The 16,087-nt window shown below is 37.9% G+C and overlaps 1 protein-coding gene across 1 annotated transcript in view; it reads right to left on the minus strand.

Annotated features, from left to right (window-relative positions):
- FMR1NB (FMR1 neighbor) overlaps positions 1-16,087 on the minus strand; it is a 33,330-nt gene that overhangs the window by 15,361 nt on the left and 1,882 nt on the right. The window contains exons 2-3 of the mRNA XM_089904041.1: positions 4,773-4,919; positions 895-1,035 (exon numbers count right to left, since the gene is read on the minus strand). Of these exons, the coding sequence (XP_089760167.1) occupies positions 895-1,035; positions 4,773-4,919 (288 nt within the window). The remainder of the gene's footprint in view (positions 1-894; positions 1,036-4,772; positions 4,920-16,087) is intronic.

The following is a 16,087-nucleotide window of genomic DNA, read 5'->3' on the forward strand; positions in this document are numbered from 1 at the left end:
TATATTCATTTGGAAATGCATTCTAATATGATTGGGGAATTGTAAGTCACGGTTCAATTTTTCCCTCTACAAGAACCAAATGTCTCTTCACACATAATATAAAGACTAAACTGATGAATGAATTATAAACACCATGTGACAGTGTTAAAATTGTAATACTATGTTCATGATCAGGTTTCAATTCCCATTATTAATACTAGATATTCAACAAAGACCTGTAAATTGAATAGGGACTATATTAACCTAAGACACTGTTTTGCATGTGTCCTTTCTGTACCATTTGTTAGTAGTTAATCATATCAAATATGTCCATGAAGGGACCAACTGGTAATATGTCCCCACTAGCCAAATGAAGGAGCAAAAAACAGATGGTCTAGTATTCAAAGCATTGTAAAGAAAAAAAATCTTAAGAGAAGAACCTAATTCAAAAACAAAAGAACAAAGAGAGAAACTGACAAACAGACTTAACAGGAAACATTCAAGTTACTGTTACATACTGAGATGCTGAAGAAAAGATAAATGAGAAGAATTCTACTCAGGAAGAAAAGATGGGAAGAGAAAGTAAGCTAAGGCATGCCTGACTGGTATCTTCTCCCAGGCATTGAGGGTTACATCTCACAAAGCCTGGAATCTATGGGACAAGATAGTGACTAAAGCAAAAGAAAAGATGAAACTAATTTCAAACTGCCATAGTCACACCTAAGGACTAAGCAGAAATGGCTCATGAATAGAGGCCTCACCACCTCAGGACTTTCTACGGGTGGTATTGCTCTAGGGCTGGGAGCCTCCTTTCAATGTTAAGCTGAGGGACCCAAATTTAAACTTATGCCATTGTGACCTGTTTATTCAATTTTTAAAAACAGGAATGTAATAAATGTAAAAGGATTAACTTACTGTCTTGTAGCGGGGCAAAACAGTTGAAGTTACTGGTCTTGGATGACGAATAACAGCATTTGTATCTCAGACATTCACTTTTGCTAAGATCTTGCAGGTGACGGCAAGGCTTTACCACCTGATTCTCCTGTACAGTGCATGCTTTTAGAAACAAAATGCAAGAAAGAGAATTCAGCATGGTTATTAAGTACTTGCCCTAATTAAATAATTACTGCAAGACAAAAGAAAAGAAAAACAAACACTTAAGCTTGTACATTTAAAGAAAAGATTGAATGAAATATACAAATAGTAATAAATGCTGAAAAAATAAGAGTTAAATGAAAAGTTACCACAAAGTTACTTAACATCACACATTTTCAATTCTAGATAAACTGCAGAAAAATATAAATTGTTAACAGATCATTGGTAAGGTAGTTTTGGTTTTTTTGGTTTTTTTAAATTTATTTATTTTTGGCTGCGTTGGGTCTTCGTTGCTGCACACGGGCTTTCTGTAGTTGCGGTGAGCTGGGGCTCCTCTTCCTTGCAGTGCGCGGGCTTCTCATTGCGGTGGCTTCTCTTGTTCCGGAGCACGGGCTCTAGGCGCGTGGGCTTCAGTAGCTGTGGCTCGCGGGCTCTAGAGTGCAGGCACAGTAGTTGTGGCGCACGGGCTTAGTTGCTCTGCGGCATGTGGCATCTTTCCGGACCAGGGATTGAACCCTTGTCCCTTGCATTGGCAGGAGGATTCTTAACCACTGTGCCACCAGGGAAGCCCGGTAAGGTACTTTTAAAATGACTATAAACATAAGCTGAGTAGTAGTGATACAAACATACAGAAAGGGCTAAATAACTAGAACAGGCCAAATGCCCTTAAAACTAACACCTTGTTAAAAGAATACCACAGATACACTCTCACTCAATTTTACTAAGCTGCAGAAATGCACTGAATCCATCAGTGAGACTGAATGTAAGTAAAATTCACACAGTTTACTGCTAGAGAGTAAAATAAGTAATACTACTGGCATTGACCTACTTTCTGTGAACACTTAATCATATTGGCACTGCAGTATGTTTTAAGATTCTTCCTTTTGGCCTTAAGTTACAACTCTATAATTTTGAATAGGCAATGATTTATGGCATGAATACCAAGATTCATGCAACTGTAAGAAATTCATACATATCTGAATCTGTAAGATTCACAAGCTGAAACAGCTGATTTTTTAAACATCCTGCTTTATATGAAAAACAAGTGACAACTAAAAACGCAGATATCAGATTTTTATTTGAAAAGAAAACCTCTACAGTATGGCTTAAGGCCAGCATAGATTCAGTTCAATCTCCAATACTATCAACAACTACAGACTTAGAAAAGTAATAAATGATGTTTTACGATCACTCTGAAGCACTTCAACATCAGCAAAGAATAATATAATGGTTATAAGTATATTATTACCTCTTGGTATATTTTATTATATTCCTCTACTTTAAAGACTGGCAATTCCTGAAGCTCAGGTAAGAATAAAAACAGCTACCATTCATTAGTCACCTATTTGGGCCAGGTATCTTGCTTTACGCACATTATTTCCAATCTTCACAACAAACTCTCAAAATTAGTTTTACAACCTCCATTTTTAAAATGAAGAAATAAAGGATCAAAGTAACTTGCGCAAGGTCACAAATTTAATGCGTTACCAGTTGGCCTGGATATTCATTTCCCAAACATTTTAGACAGGTGAGAGCTTAGCCTACTTTGTTGTTATACTCTAAGCAATCTGTTCTTCAATTCTGCCAGGCCCAGAGTGACTCTCCTCCCCAGGATGGGCTGCATCTAGGATACCATGTTCAGTCCTGGACATCACACACTCAGGGAAGGGTGACAATTGTCAGGCCCTGGTCAGAGATCGGATGGACTTCCTGTGTGCTGAGTTCCTCACTACAGATATTGTTCAAAGACCACTTTCCAGGAATGAAAATCATACAAGAAGAGATTTTAAATCATAGAAGAGACTGGACTAGATGATCTCTAAGGTCCCTTCTAATGCTGTGCTTCTGTTATTTTATACCTAAATTGCATCTGATGGACTTTATGCCAGATACTAAAATTAGCTTTTAGACTCAAATTACTAATTTTGAAGAATAAAAAGGGTAGAACAATTTTTATCAGGTTTAAGTGTATGATTTTATCCAAAGGGAGTAGGATTGTGTGACCTCTCAAGCTTCTCTTGCCAGTCTGTCTCAAGGTTATCATTTTAATCTGCAAGAGATGAATCTATTACTAACAACAGTCTAATGATAAGACGGTCTTTTTGTTAGTGCTTAAGTTGGAAGAATATTCATTTTTTTTTTCATTTTTAATTATATAGGGAAGGAAATAAATTGGTTAAAAGTACTTCACATTTTATGAACTTGTAGTTATTCTTTTTCAAGAATACAGTATATAATATTTTATAAATATTTAATCACTGTTGAAAGAGTTGAATCAACCTAGGTATGATATTTCTCTTAAAATAGAATGGTCTGATTGTTTTGGGCAAAAACGTCATCTCATAAATTGATTTTGGCTCAACGTACTGCACCAGGTTGGAGGAGTATTTCAGAAATGCAGATATCTTTTTTTTTTTTTTTTTTGCGGTACGCGGGCCTCTCACTGTTGTGGCCTCTCCCGTTGCAGAGCACAGGCTCCGGACGCGCAGGCTCAGCGGCCATGGCTCACGGGCCCAGCCGCTCCGCGGCATGTGGGATCCTCCCAGACCGGGGCACGAACCCGTGTCCCCTGCATCGGCAGGCGGACTCTCAACCACTGCGCCACCAGGGAAGCCCAGAAATGCAGATATCTTATTCAGACTATTTTTAAAGGTGGCGTCAGTGTTTGTATAATGTACTTATTATAGGTAGCTATGGGACAGTTTACATCTGCTATCTTCTCAAGCTCTAAAGCTTAAATCATCATTTGTTGTTTATGACGAACTCCAGCGCTCACTATTCTTTCAGCTTCACAACATACCACCTTATCAGACTTCTCTTTCTCCAATCGATTTGACCATGGCAGTATCTTTAAATAAATTATTTAAGGAGTTTGTTTATTTTGCTATTCTCATTGGTAGTAGATGTCATAATGCTTGTTTTGAACTGGAAACCTCTTAGAGAAACATGAAGAGATTTATGCAAAATCACAGAAAAATTCAGTGGTAGAGTCGGAATTAAACAATGGATACAATTTTGTGCCTATATATGTACATCAAATTTTATTAGAATTCTGCATGATTTTTAATAAAAGCTTCATCTTCGTAATTCACATATGTCAACTTATTTGAACCTTCTCCTTGAAAGGGCACCACATGCTGTACAAAATGAAATGTGTTTATTTGTGGTTAATCTCAGGGGCCATCATGTGCTTGATAAACACATTATATTCAGAATCACAAAAAGACAGAGATGATGTGACTTGAAACCTGAACTTTTTATCATTGAAACAGATGGGAAAACATCTGGTATATTCCATAACATTAGAGCTACACAGTACCCTGATTAATGCCACAGAAGACACTAATTTCACAGTACTGGATCAGTGACTAAATTTCAAGCAATGCCATTAAGGTAAATTTTGAAAGGTTTAGAGATTTGTAAAGGAAAAGTATTCTGTAAAGAGTAACAAATATTTATGGAATGACTTAAAATACTGTCTCAGTTCATCTTCGCAATTCTTTCTGGTAAATATTTTCATTTTAAAGATGAAGACATTGAGGTTCAGAGGTCATCTTGCCTAAGGCAAAGGGCAGAGTCAGGATTAAAACTCAGGTTTGTCTCACTCCAATGCCAATAGACCACACTGCCTCCTAAACATTTAACTACTGTTTTCAAAACAAGTACATTGGGAGGAATAAAATAAAACAGGAACTTACTTGTTGGAAAGAAAAAACTTAACAGAGTTTCCCTGGCAGCAGGTTCTTCCAGACGTTCCCAGGCAGCAGTTTCTTCCAGAGGTTGTCCATTAACATTTTCATTGCTCCACAGAATATTTTCACTTGGAGACACAGAATTCGAGAACCCTTAAGAAAAGTGAAATTATTAATCCCAACATATAAAGTATTTATCATTTTCTTTGACCCTTTAAAAGTAATTACCTGTGCTTAAATTAAATATGGAAAGTCTAAGAGCTAACAGACATTGCATTTAAAACCCATAACAGCTTAGGTACAATTAATAATCAGAATATGTTTTTGCTGTGAAACTGAAAAACTGAGTATTAAGTTTAAATAAATTAATTAAAAAATAAATAAATTTCAAAATGCTTAAGCTGTAGGCTGACATCCCATTGTTGCACTGTAAACTAATTTACAATAGTGAACTTGCCTCTGACAGTCTTGACATTCGGAGGCCCAATCAACCAACAACATGGAAACAGTATGTATTCCAACTAAGTCAGGCCCCATCACAGACACTCTTGGCAAATATGTTGGCTTCTTTATTTACGAATAAAAATCAAGGCCTTAGACACTGTAAACCTTCCTTATCCTTCCTCACTACTTCAACACAACTTGCTTTTAGTTTTATTTGCATGATTCCCTCCTATATAAGAGGAGAGGATATCCATCCTCATTCCCATGACATGGATTTGTCCATATCATTAAATATTTTCCAATACTATCTTTAATAATCTTACAGTATTACATTATACGGCTCTATTATAAATGAGTTAATAATTTCCCCCATACAAAGACATTTAAGTTTTTTACAATTTATTGAGATTATGACGAACACTGCCTAGAAGAACACTCATAGATACAGAGAACAGACTGGTGGCTACCAGAGGTGTGGGGTGGGGGTAGGGGTGGGGTGGGAGAAACGGGTTAAGTGGGTCAAAAGGTACAAACTTTCAGTTATCAATTAAATAAGTCCTGTGGTAATGTAATGCATATTTAAAAGTTGCTAAGAAAGTAAATCTTTTAAAAATATTTATTTATTTATTTATTTATTTATTTATCTGTATGTGGGATCTTCATTGCAGCATGCGGGATCTTTTAGTTGCAGCACGCGGGATCTTTTAGTTGTGGCATGCGGGATCTAGTTCCCTGACCAGGGATCAAACCCAGGCCCCCTGCATTAACCACTGGGCCACCAGGGAAGTCCCAAGAAAGTAAATCTTAAAAAGTTCTCATCACCAGAAAAAAAAAATTTTGTAACTGTGTATGGTGACAGATGTTAACTAGACTTACTGTGGTGATTTCACAATTTACACAAATATCAAATCATTATGTTGTACACCTGAAATTAATATAATGTCAGATGTCAATTATACCTCAATAAAAAAAGAAAAAGAAAAAAGAAAGAACTCTGCAATGCGATGATTTATCACTGTAGCTATATATTTGCAGGTATTCATGAAAAATTCCTTAGGATAAATTCTTAAGGAATGGCTCTTGACCTTGGTCACACTACCCTCCAGTGAGGCTGCCCCAAGGTATACATCTACCAGCAGTGAAGGCAAGTGCCAATATTCTTGGACCCTCACCTTTTTTGTTGTTTGTCAGTTTGATGGCCAAACTAATGTTACCCCTTGTTTTAATTTGCACCTTTAGTCATCAGTGAACTGATCTCTTTCATATATTTGTTGTGTAATAGAGAACTTAACCCTTAATCTGCCACATATATTGTAAATATTTTTCAAGGTAGTCAGCTACGTTTGTGTTTTTTATGGTGTTTTAAGAAATTCAAAAGTTTAAAATGTTTTATGTAATCAAATGTATCAATCTCTTCCTTTACTATTTATTTCTGCCTTTCAGGTCATGTTTTAAATGGCATTGTGGACCTTTTAAAGAATGTCACCTGCCATTAAAGTAAACAAAGGATGTAGCTGGCCACATACACCAAGCCATAAGTCACTGAGCCTCCACAGATGGTGCACCCTGAATGGATTCAGGATGGAGAAAAGCAGGATACTGGCCCTAGATAGTTAAGATGCATATCAAGGGAATGATTTCAATAAGCCCAGACTCTTGCATCTTCCCATACACAGAAAAGCGCTAAAGTCATTAACTTGAGATGTCTGGTTTTTCTTTAATTAGCAGTAATCTTTTGATCTTTGACTATCTGGGTGTTTTTTTGTTTTTTGTTTTGTTTTTTGTCAAAACTCCTATATCCTGGCTCCTCCCTTACCTCTTTGGAACAGTCCCTCAGAGCTAATCTGAGAGGCTGTTTCCTGGGCTTAAGTCCTCAGAAAGTCTGCCAAATAAAACATAATTCTCAAATTTTAGGTTGTGCATATTTTCAGTCGACAGCATTCTACACTCTAATATTTCCTTCTAACACTTTTATAGTTTCACTTTTTATATTTAAATCTTTAATCCACCTCGAAAATATTTTGGAGTATGTTATGAAGTAGGGACACATGTTTTCCAGTTTTCCTAATACCATTTATTAAATCTATCCTTTCCTACTTATGACATCACCATCATATTCTAAGTCCTTAGTCATAGATTTGTTTCTTGACTCTCTATTCTGTTCCACTAATCTATCTGTTCATGCACCAATACCACTGTTACAATTTACCTTGTATTATCATATGTTTTAATAACTGGATCTGGCAATCTTTTCATTAGTCCTCATTATCAAAATTTTATTCTCAACTCTGAAGAATATTTTAGATGAAACTTAGAATCATTCTGTCAAATAAAAATATCCTAATAATATTTTTATGGTAATTATGTTCCTTATTTAACAGTCATTCAAAAAACATTTATTGTGTGCCTCATGTACTAGGCATGAATTTACTTAAATATAGACTCATTTGGAGATAACTGATAACAGTACAAAATTATCTCACCCAAGAATCTCACTCATTCAAGTCTCTTTTTATCTCCCTGAGTATAGATTTATAGTTGCATTCATATAGGTCCTGTACCGTTCTTATTACACTTATTTCCATATGTCAAATATATTTTGTTGTTATGTTATGAATATGCTGTCATAAGAATATTCACTTATCATTTTTAAATCTCCTTTATATCAACGATAATATTCTCTTTCTTATTTTAATGAGACCAACTTCCATACATATACACTTGAATGTATATTCTCAGCCTGTAGGGTACTTTATTATAATATGAACTTTATTATATGAATATGAACTTTATTATACATGTTAAATCAAGCTAACTTGTATTATTCAAATGGTCAATATCTTTATTTTTTCTGTCAAGGACTAAAATATATGTATCATAGTCTCCCACTACGACTGTAGATTTGTCCATTTCTACTTGAAGTTCTAAAACCATTTTTTTATATATTTCAACACTATGCATAAGTATTCATTCATTACAGTTTTATCTTCATTGTGTAGTACATATCTTGACAATAACCCATTTTTTCCTGTTTGTTTTCTCCTAACCCCTACTCATTCAATAACTATGTATTTAATGCCTACTATATTTGAGGTTTTGGGGATGCATCAGTGTACAAATCAGATAAGATCCCTACCCTCATAAAGCTTACAATATAGTAGAGAAAACAAACAAAAAAGTAAACTAACAAATTAAAAAATTATAAATTGTAATGCATGCTATGAGGAAAGTGGATACCAATACAATATAAGGTAGGGGACCTACTTTAAATAGGGGCTGGCCTCTCTGAGATGATATTTCAGCTTAAAAAAAGAAAAAAGATTAGAAGAAACTGGCCATACAAAGGGCTTGGAAGAGTGCTTCCAGCACAGGGAACAAGAAGGGAGACTAATATTGCCAGCCATACTTTGCCAGGTTAGAAGGCTCACTGCCCTACATTATACAGGAAAGGAGCTACAGTTGGAAGCAGCCTTGACAGGACCTGTGTTCTGTACTGCCATTTGTTCACTCAGTGCCCCCCTCGCACAACTGACTGTTCTTGTCAACACGCCATCTGAAGGAAGTATTGGCTGGCAGTAGCACACAGTGACCTGAGTCTCCATACTAGGTTATCTTCTGCAGGGGGTGTGCTCTCTGGAGTCCCTCTAGGATGGAGATTCATCTCCAACTCAAAGTACCCTAGCCTCTAGACCCTGCCAGACAGGCTTGGCTTTAGCTAAAGTGAAACACGGGTTGCTGCAACTTCTCTCATTAGTGTCTGGCCTGGCCTTCTTTCTATCTTTCAGAAATCCCTCCAAATTTCTAGCATGTCAATAAAGATAGCACCTGGGACTTCCCTGGTGGTCCAGTGGTTAAGACTCCATGCTCCCAATGCAGGGGGGCCCAGGTTCGATCACTGGTCAGGGAACTAGATCCCACATGTGGCAACAAAGAGCCCGCATGCTGCAACTAAAAAGATCCTGCATGCCGCAACAAAGATCCCGCGTGTCGCAACTAAGACCCGGCTCAGCCAAAATAAATAAATAAATTTAAAAATGAACAAAAACAGGATCAAACTACACATTAACTAAAAAAATGTTTTTAAAAATAAAATAAAGATAGCACCCTTCTTGGTTCTCTGGGTTTTCAACTATTACAGATCTTTTGGTCACTTCGATGGGTACAAAAGGAGGAGGCAATTAAACATTTACTCAGAAAAGCACCATCAGCAGCAGCCTGAACCCAAAGCCTCCAGCATGTTTAACCTGCTCTCTACCACTGGTTTCTTCCCTACTCTGAAAGACAATTATTTATAAATTAACTTGAGCACTATTTCCCAAGGTGTGGCGTAAGTACCATCAGCATTACATGCGTTGATTTCAGGTGGAACACAGTTGAATATTTATGGATGTATTTAATTTTTGCGATTTAGGTATTTATTATGAAAAGTGTAGAAAAAATATACATGACTAGTATATCAAAACTACCATGACACCAAACATCATTTACCATATGGCAAACCTTTATAAAATCCCCTTTGACATTCCTGTTCTTTCATTACTGGAAGCAACTGTCCTTTCCTCTCTCCAAAATCTTCCATCAGCCAGTGCCCAGGTCTTTTCAGAGCTTCCTCTTCACCTTATTAAGCTCCAGCCTCTTTCCCCTCCCCCACTGTTATTCATATGCAGAATAATTCCATCCCCTATGCTTCTAATTTGCATCTGTACACTCATTAAGCTCAGCAAATAAAAGACTAGGAGGCAGCATCCCTAAATGGCAGCAAGAAATGGTAAAGAACCAATTATGTTTCCCTGTCACAAAGAATTTTTATTTTTTAATTTCCCTGTTACCAAAAAAAGACTGAAAACCTAACTACGTTTCAAAGGAAAAAAAAAGGCAGACTCAAAGCTGTGGGCTTCATGGGCATGTGACCTATGCAATGTACAGAATGTGGCTCTTAGAACGGTTCCACACTTGGTTTAATGTTCTGCTATCATCTTGAAATTCATAATACATTTTGAACAAGGGACCCCCACATTTTCATTTTGCAAATCATGTTGCCAGTCCTGCTCTGCAGTGAGGTCTCTCAGATGAGGAACTGAATTAAAGGGCGAAGAGACAGAATGTGAACAGTAGCTAACGGTATCAGCTTGAAGAGGATTCTGCTAAGACTTAAGTTGAGGGTCTACCTATGCCGCAGTCTTTTCTGGGCCTTGTGCTCAAACAGACCTGAATTTGCATCTTGGCTCTGCCACATACTGGCTGGTGAACTTGGGCAACTCAGTAAACTTCTCTTTGCCTCAGTTTACTCATCTGCAAAATGGGAATGATATTTATTTTGAAGAATTGTGAGTATTAAATGAAGTCATACACGAAGTGCTTAGTACAATGTAAAACAAGTAAATATTTTATCATATATCTTTCATTTTTTTTAATTGTTTCTAATTTTAAATTTAATAACATTACTTTGTTTTCACGATATTTATTTTTATAAATAATTCTCTTAATCGCAAATATGACCAGTTTCCCATTTATAACGGTGCTATAGTTTCCTTTTAAAATAAATATATTTATTTAAAAAGTGAGGCAATTTAAAGAAAAATATGAATAACTGATAGCATTAAGATAACGAAGAATTGTGAAGGTGTTATACAAACGACTGAGGCAGGAGAAATACCTGTCTAGTGAAATCTCCTCAATTTTTAGACAAGATAACTGAAGCCTAAAGAGGCAAAATGCCTCATCAAAAGTCACACAGCAAGTCAGTGGCAGAATCATGACAACTCAGGTCTCCTAACTTCTAGATCAGGGCTCTTCCAACTACACCACATACACAAACGGTTAAAGCAAGACCAAACTTGGTGCCTAGTGTGGTACAAGGCAGTCAATCAGACCTATCTAGGTGCACTGCCTCATTCACTCCCCAAAATAACAGATAAATGAAGTATTAATATAATAATATAGAAACCAGTCACGTGGTTTTTTCCTATGGAGCTAAAGCATTCTGAAAATATTACCTATTAGTCAATCTTTATTTCTCTCTCTCTTTTTTAATCTCCCCAAAAAGGATGTGCAATAACGGCTGACCCAACAGGTTACAGAGAATTGGTGGAGGAGGCGGGATCAGATTCCTAGTCCTGATCTACTAGTCTCTTCATCCTGTATGCTACTAGTCTATATGCCTTATGCATAAAAGTAACCTTAAAAACAAGGTCTAAAAGACTATACAACCTGGAGCTCTCCCAGAGTTAATTCAGATCCCTCAACCTCAATTCTCCTTGGTGGCATTAAGTCTAAGAGAACTCAGAAGGGTCTATCTAGAAAGAAGGGAAATTTTAGCTCTGGGACCAGATGCCCTGCTTTCACTGCAATACTCCAGGGGCATGGCCAAATTATTTTACCCCTCAGTGTATTAGTTTGCTAGGGTCACTGCAAAAAAGCACCATAAACTGGGTGGCTTAAAACAACAGAAATTTATCGCCTCAACAATTCTGGAGGCCAGAAGCCCAAAATCAAGATCAACCAATAGGGTTGGTTCCTTCTGAGAACTGTCAGGGAAAGCCTCTCTCCTTGGCTTATAGACGGCTGTTTTCTCCCTGTGTCTATTAGTATAGTCTTTCTACTAACAATGTCTATCTCTGTGTCCAAATTTCCCCTTTTTATAAGGACACCATTCATACTGGACTAGGGCCCACCCCTATAAAGAGCTCATCTCCAAATAAGGTCACATTCTGAAGTGCTAGGGGTTAAACGTCCAACATTTTTTGTTGTGGGGGGGACACAATTCAACCCATAACACAATGAGTTTAGTTACATTAATTAAGTTAAATCATTTTAAATACAAAATAATATTTAATCCATCCAGTCACATATTACCTCCTGAGAATCTGGGACATCTGACAACATTAAGAATGAATCATGGATTATTTTAGGAGAAAACATGTTAAACCTATATTGGAAAAAGTCCTCATGGAAATAAAGAAATCACACTGAATAACAGTATTCTCCTTTTATAACAGTTCTACTCAAAATAGGAGTAGAAAATGAAGAACTCACGGACTAAGAAAATAACACGTACAATTTATAGTTTTGTTTCTTAAATTACGTTTTCAGAGAATGAAAAAGCTCTCAGTTTGTAAGGTTCTCAGTTTTATTTGTAACTAACATTTACAAATACAGTAAAACTAATTCAGAAATACATTGTATTTTAGATGAACAGTAGGAAAAATAAATATGGATAACTCAAAGTAATATGATTTGTAGATGATCATTTAAAAGGCATCTTAAAATGTTTTTCAAAGAGTAGGAATAATATTTTTCTAACTTATTTAAAATAGTTGATAAAAGAATGCATAACATATACTTTATTTAACACTGAATTTCATCCCCAAGCAGCTGGGACACAGTGTATAGTGGTCTCTGTTCATTTTACTTAACAATGCCTCTGCCCAATTTTTACTTCCTTCTTTGACTGTGGGAGGACCTTGGCTGAGGAGATGGAAGGCCTCTGGGTATGGCAGGGAGAGAGAAGTCATTGAGATTAGAGGTGGGGATGATGGAAAGTCTTTGGGCTTGAAGCTGGAGCTTGAGGGAGGGAGGGAGGGAGGAATACTATGGGAGAGCCAAGTCCTTTATGCGGAGGAGGAGATAGAATACCATTGTGAGGGGACTGGGAGGCAGGGCAGGCCAAGGGAGGTAAGGTAGAGAAGGCCCTTTTTTTGAGAAGGCTATCTTGGAGCTAAGGAGAGAAGGCTGTGGGGAAAGAAAAAGTATTTGAGTGGGGGGGGCAAGAAAGATCTGGAGGAGGTGGGAAAGACTTTGAGTGAGGAAAGTGAGGCAGCAAGAGCATTGAGTAGAAGGAGGAAAAGAAGACTTCTGAGGAAGGAGAGAGTTAGCTTTGGGTAGTGAGGGAAGAGAAACCTGTGAGTGGGGAGAATGGGGGGCCTTTGGAGGGCTGAAACAGGCATCTGAGAGGGGGGTGAGCAAAGGTCTCAAGGAGGGTAAATAAGAAGGGAAGGGAAGGATTTTGACTGAGGAAGAGAAGGCCTCTGTGAAGGTAGGTTAGAGAGAGGACAATGTGACATAAGGGAATGAAGGCATTTTAAAAGGAACATGAGGGGGACTTCCCTGGTTGTGCAGTGGTTAAGACTCCACGTTCCCAATGCAGGGGGCCCAGGTTTGATCCTTGGTCCTGGAACTAAATCCCACATGCATGCCACAACTAAGAGTTCACATGCCACAACTAAGGAGCCAGCGAGCCGCAACTAAGGAGCCCGCCTGCCGCAACTAAGGAGCCTGCAAGCCACAACTAAGGAGCCCGCCTGCCTCAACTAAGACCCGACACAACCAAATAAATGAATAAATAAATAAATAAAAGGGAGGTGAGGGAGTGAAGACCTTGAGTGAGGGGAGTAAAGGGCTTTGTGAAATAAGGAAGAAAGGCTTTTGAGTGACGGCAGAGAAGGCCTGTAAGGTGAGCAAAGGAAAGTCATTGTGGGGACGTGAAGAATTAAAGGACCTTGATTGAAAGTTAAGAAGAACTTTTGGAGTGGTGATGAAGAAGGGAAAGCATTTCTGAGAGTAAGAGAGGAATGGGACTTGTCAAGTGAGGTGACAGACAGAAGGTCTTTGTGAGCACAGGTAAAGGAGGAAAGTTCTTTGAGTAAGGAGGTGAGGGAGTTTAGTACTCTGTGAGGAGAGGGAATTTCCTACTTTGTGAAAGGACTGGAAGGAAGGAGGTCTTTCAGGGGAACAAGTGAAGAAGGGAAGTCATTTGTGAGGGTAGAGGAGGCAGGGAAGGCAACCATGAAAGAAGGGAAGGCCTCTGTGAGAGGAATTGAGCAAGGTAAGTCCTTGAGAAGGGAGGTGATGGGGAAACGAATTTGAGAGGTGAGGTAAGGAGGGTTAGTAAGGTGAGGTTAGAGGTGGAAGAGCTTTAAGAGAGGAGGTGATGGAGGTCAGCACTTTGAGTGGTGCGGTGAGGGAGATTAGTACTATGTGATGGGAGACAATGAAAAAGCCTTAGGAGAAATGAGGGATGGAAGTCATTCATAAGGGAAAGAAAGGCATTTGTGTAAGTTGGTGAGGGGATTTAGTAGTTTGTGAAAGGAGGCTAGGGAAGGAAGACCTTTCAGAGAAGACCTAGTATAAGTAGAGAGGCTGAAACACTAATCAAAACCTCCCTGAAAAGAAAAGTCCAGGAGCAGATGGCTTCATTGGTGATTTCTACCAAATATTTAAAGAAGAATGAATACCAATCCTTCTTAAACTCTTCCAAAAAATAGAAGATGGAACACTTCTTAACTCATTCTACGATGTCAGCATTAATCTGATACCAAAGCCAGACAAAGATACTGCAAGAAAACTACAAACCAATATCACATATGAATACAGATACAAAATACTGGCAAACCAAATGCAACAGCATATTAAAAAGAATATACAAAATGATCAAGTGGGGTTTATCCCAGGAATCCAAGGATGGTTCAACCTAAGAAAATCAATGGAACACACCACATTTATAGAATGAAGGAAAAAAAACTCACATGATCATCTCAATTGGTGCAGAGAAAGTATCTGGCAAAATCCAACACCTTTTATGATAAAATCACTCACTCAACTACGAATAGAAGGGATTTTCCTCAATAGATAAGAAGCATTTATGAAAAATCAACAGCTAACATCATAATCAATAGTGAAAGGCTGAAAGCTTTCCTTCTAAGATCAGGAGCAAGATAAGGATGCCCACTTTTACCACTTTTATTCAACATTGTATTGGAAGTTCTAGCCAGAGCAATTAGAACATAAAATGAAATAAAAGGCATCCAAAATGTAAAGGAAAAATACAACTATCTATTCACAGATCAAATAATTATATATGCAGAATATTTTTTACAGTTCACAAAAAAACCTACTAGAGCTAATAAATTCAGCAAAGTTGTAGGGTACAAGATCAACACGCAAAAAGCAGTTGTGCGGGCTTCCCTGGTGGCGCAGTGGTTGAGAGTCCACCTGCCGATGCAGGGGACAGGGGTTCGTGCCCCGGTCCGGGAAGATCCCACATGCCGTGGAGCGGCTGGGCCCGTGAGCCGTGGCCACTGAGCCTGCACGTCCGGAGCCTGTGCTCCGCAACGGGAGAGGCCACAACAGTGAGAGGCCCATACACCGCAAAAAAAAAAAAGCAGTTGTGCTTCTATATACCAGGAATAAACATTCCAAAAAGGAAATTAAGAAAACAATGCCATTTACAATAGCATCCAAAAGAATAAAATTTCTAGTAATAAATTTAACCAAGGAGGTTAAAGACTTGTACAATGAATACTACAAAACATTGCTGAAATAAATTAAAGAAGATATAAATAAATGGGAAGACATGCCATGTTCATGGATTGAAAGACTTAACATTCTTAAGATGGCAGTACTGCCCAACATGATCTACAGATTCAATACAATCTCTATAGGGACTTCCCTGGTGGCCCAGTGGCTAAGACTCCACGCTCCCGATGCAGGGGGCCTGGGTTCAACCCCTGGTCAGGGAACTAGATCCCACATGCCACAACTAAGAGTTTGCATGCCGCAACTAAAACAATTAAAAAGACCCCCTCATGCTACAACTGAAGATCCCGCACGTAGCAACGAAGACCCAGCACAAACAAACAAATAAATAAATAAATAGAAAAGTGCTTTAAAAAAAATACAATCTCTATCGAAACTCCAGGGGCCTTTTTGCATAAATGGAAAAGCTAGTCCTCAAATTTATATGGAATTGCAAGAGGCCTTGAATATTCAAAACAATATGAGTAAGGAACAAAACTGGAGGAATCACATGTCCCAATTTCTCAACTTTCTACAAAGCTATAGTAATCAAAAGAGTATGGTACTAGCATAGGGATGATCAC

The sequence above is a fragment of the Delphinapterus leucas genome, chromosome X (genome assembly GCF_059928025.1).
Source record: "Delphinapterus leucas isolate spDelLeu-1000000601 "Yukka" chromosome X, BTC_Dleu_Yukka2, whole genome shotgun sequence".
Classification (NCBI taxonomy): domain Eukaryota; kingdom Metazoa; phylum Chordata; class Mammalia; order Artiodactyla; family Monodontidae; genus Delphinapterus; species Delphinapterus leucas.